This window comes from Microtus pennsylvanicus, chromosome 14 (assembly GCF_037038515.1).
Source record: "Microtus pennsylvanicus isolate mMicPen1 chromosome 14, mMicPen1.hap1, whole genome shotgun sequence".
Classification (NCBI taxonomy): domain Eukaryota; kingdom Metazoa; phylum Chordata; class Mammalia; order Rodentia; family Cricetidae; genus Microtus; species Microtus pennsylvanicus.
Window position 1 is genome coordinate 76,241,857 of NC_134592.1, and position 3,800 is coordinate 76,245,656.

General features: G+C 41.6%; 1 protein-coding gene across 1 annotated transcript; it reads left to right on the top strand.

Annotated features, from left to right (window-relative positions):
- The first annotated feature begins 2,670 nt into the window (after positions 1 to 2,670).
- On the top strand, positions 2,671 to 3,600 carry LOC142834634 (olfactory receptor 4X2-like). Its single transcript, XM_075947427.1, has one exon. The coding sequence runs from the start codon at positions 2,671 to 2,673 to the stop codon at positions 3,598 to 3,600; it is 930 nt and encodes a 309-aa protein (XP_075803542.1).
- The last annotated feature ends 200 nt before the right edge of the window (positions 3,601 to 3,800 follow it).

The window sequence follows — 3,800 nt, forward strand, 5'->3', positions numbered from 1 at the left end:
TCTACATAGATTTCTAGGCTTGGCAGGGTTACATAGTGAGACAATTTTTGGGTTTTTTAAAATCTTATTACAGGAACCTTAAAGCACAAGCAGGTATGGTCAAAGCTGTGTAATTCATCACCCAACTTAAATGATTATCCATTCAGGGATTTTTTTTAAAATAAATAGTAGGGCATTACAACAAGTCTGTGGAGCCCTTTAGTTATAATATACAGGAGCATCCTATGCATTGTAGGATACTTCATGAATCTCTGACTTTGTGTCTCCTTAATGTCAGTGGCACTCTCCTCCCTGGCCAGACTGGTCAAAAATCTTTAAACATTATCAAATGTCTTGCACAGGCATAATCACCCCTCAGTTGGAAGCTACTGATGTATACATCTAATTCAGCACAAGTAGTATCATCCCTTCTGTGATTCCGAAATCCCTGAACCACCTTTAATCATCTCTGATCAGTGGGTGGGTTTCATTGTTTCACATTTCTCACTGGTTTCTAAAGTTTTTTTCCCACAGAGACTTTAGGGTCCTTCTTCCAGTAAGACATTTTTTCCTAATTAGGAAGGGGTGAGTATGAAGATCTCCAAGGACTCCCCATTTCTCACTTAATCATAACTTCTCCCTTGGCTTTTCTTGGAGTGAACTTAAAGCTGAGTTTCCTGAGTTCTTAGTTCTCTGAGGAACATCTGAGAGGCAAATTTGTTTTACTTTTATTTTAAATTCATGAGAAGTTGAGGCTGAGGATCTCCACATTTCCAAGACTAAGGCTGCATGGGGACATATCCTCATCTCGTTACTCCATTGAGGCAGAAGACGGGGCCACACCTGGCCCATGCATCTCCATCAGGTAACTGGGAAATTATCATGAGCCAGCAATGTTGTCACAATTATTTGTGCTTATGTGTTAGAACATAAAATATCACTGTGCTCACAAGAGCAAAGTAACTGAAACACTGGTGTGAGCTTTGTGGCCATAGGTTTAATTTAGCTGTGATAGTTCATTTGAAAGCAAAGGGAATGGTGCCATGAGACACATGGCATTTCTGAGAGTATGCCTGCATGAATATTTGTGAAAAGTACTGTCTGGACCCTGGGTGGGACTCCAGAATTAATAAGGTATGATATCATACCATAGAGGCTTTTCCTCGTTTGGTAGTTACTGAACACCTACAATGTGTGCAACACTAGACTAAGGAGACCAAGTTTAGATGTCAAATATTCATTTATTCTCCCGATGTTCACTGAATGTTATCTCTTGAGATCAACTTCAGTGAGCATTGAAGATGAAATGAAGAGCAGGGCATATTCTGCCCTCTGGGAACTTATACTGTAGTAGGCAATAAAATTCATTGTGATAAGTGCTATGGTTACAGAATGTCCTGAGAGAAGGCACAGTGGCCACAAGAACCCATGAATGGGAAGAGATGTCTCATCCCTGAAAGATGCCCAAAAAATCAAGGGCTGGAACTTAGCTTATGGGAGAATTGGGCAGGACTTAAGATTTGTGGTTTCTTCCTCTGAGGTATGCGCCATCTGCATGTTAATTTGAATCTTGAGTATCTGAAAACTTAAAGAACTCTGTAAATGTTATAGAAATTACTTCCTGAGAACAGCTGAATAGAAACCCAGCTCTTTTCTCCACAAGTAGCTTCCTGAGAGGATTGCCGGATGACCTGGGAATTTATGTCTGCTCTCCACCCTCTGTGTCTATAATTGTAAGGTGTATTTCCTGAGTTCCCTCTGGTCTGCAGAGGTCTTCCTCACAGGTCTGGATCAGTGAGGAGAGAGCTTTTGTGAGATGGGCAGAACCATCTAGCTCTAACCTCAGGAGCCCTGGAGTCTTGCTGGAGTAAATACACACAGTCTCAGCTATGTTGGAAAAAGCATAGTTTTCAAGCCAGACACTATGCAGTCTAAATAATGCTCGGACGTGTTACATAGCTGGGCCATGAGCAAGGCTGTTGGATCATTGCTGCCGTTAAGAGAAACAGAGGAAATCAAAATGCCAGGAGAAAGAAGAAAAGTTAATGGATTGAAGTGAAGGAAAAAGAAAAGATCAATAAGTAATCGAACAGAGAATAAGGACAAGAATTAGAAGACATACAGGCACAGCCATGTCTGTGGTGAGTTCTGATCCCCTTGAGGTATACTGAACATCAAGGGAGCTACAGCAGGGTTATGTATTCTGAAAATACTGGTACCATGTATTAAATGGTTGAGAACTTGGTTCTGCTAACCAAAGAAAGAAGTAACGAGCTAAGTCTTCAGGAGAAAAAAATACCAAAAGCCATTCAAAGACAATAGAAAGACATGCAGCACAGATGGAAACAGTGTCCTGGCAGCCTCTTTTTGATGAGGAAATACAACTTTTTAATGCCTTTCCTTTTTGGTGTTTCCACAACTCTACATTCTGCATACAAAGTGACTTACTACTCATTGGATAATAGATATTCTTGCTGATGGACCTTGGCTTCAGGGTAAAGTCCGAAGTCCCTAGCAGCCTTTCTCAGACTGATGGCAACTCTCCTATAGCATCATACTTTGCCATTCCTCACTATTCCTGAAATAACAACACATGTGCATTTCTCTCAGTCCTCATGGTATGTTCTTCCTTCCCCACATTACTAACTCCTCATTTTTCATTTCAGATCATACCACACAACTTGCTCCCTCATGGCTAACATACACAATGTAACTGAGTTCATTTTTCTGGGACTCTCTCCCAATCAAGAGGTACAGAGAATTTGCTTTGTGATATTTCTGCTCTTGTACACAGCCATTGTTCTTGGGAATCTCCTCATGGTGGTCACTGTCGCAGCCAGCAGAAGTCTTGGATCCCCCATGTACTTTTTCCTTAGCTCCCTCTCCTTTGTGGAGATCTGCTACTCCTCTACAACAGTGCCCAAACTCATCTTTGATCTCCTAGCTCAGAAGAAATCCATATCTGTATGGGGCTGCATGACACAGCTTTTCTTCATCCACTTCTTTGGTGGTATTGAGATGTTCCTGCTCACGGTGATGGCGTATGACCGCTATGTGGCCATCTGCAAGCCCCTGCACTACACCAGTATCATGAACAGACAGGTGTGTGCCGTCCTTGTGGGAACAGCGTGGACGGGAGGCTTTGTGCATTCTATTGCCCAGATTCTTCTCATCTTTCACTTACCTTTCTGTGGTCCCAATATCATTGACCATTATTTCTGTGATGTGCTTCCTCTGCTCAAACTTGCCTGCTCAAATACCTTCCTCAATGGCCTGCTGATTGTTGCCAATGGGGGAACACTGTCTGTGATCAGTTTTGTGGTCCTCTTAGCATCCTACGTGATTATCTTGTTTCATCTGAGAATTCAGAGTTCTGAGGGACAACGCAAAGCTCTGTCCACCTGTGGATCCCATGTCACTGTAGTTGTCTTATTCTTTGCACCCTGCGTCTTTATCTATCTGAGACCGTCAGCCACTTTGCCTGTAGACAAGATGGTAGCTGTGTTCTACACAGTGATAACTCCCCTCCTTAACCCTATCATCTATTCCCTAAGAAATGCAGAAGTGAAGAAAGCCATGAAGACTCTATGGATCAGGACGGTGAAAGTAGATAAAAAATAGAGGCTGAGTCTTTGTATGGTCATGAGTTTGGAATAATGTTGAATTCCTAATTTGCAAAATGAGTAGAAAAAATTCATAGGGCTTGATAATTCTAGAGTTGTTCTTTATGGTCCATCCTAAATTTTTCTTTTTAAGCATCTGTAAAATATATCCTGCTAGGGCTATACTATAACACATATAGCCATTTTGGAATGTTTCAA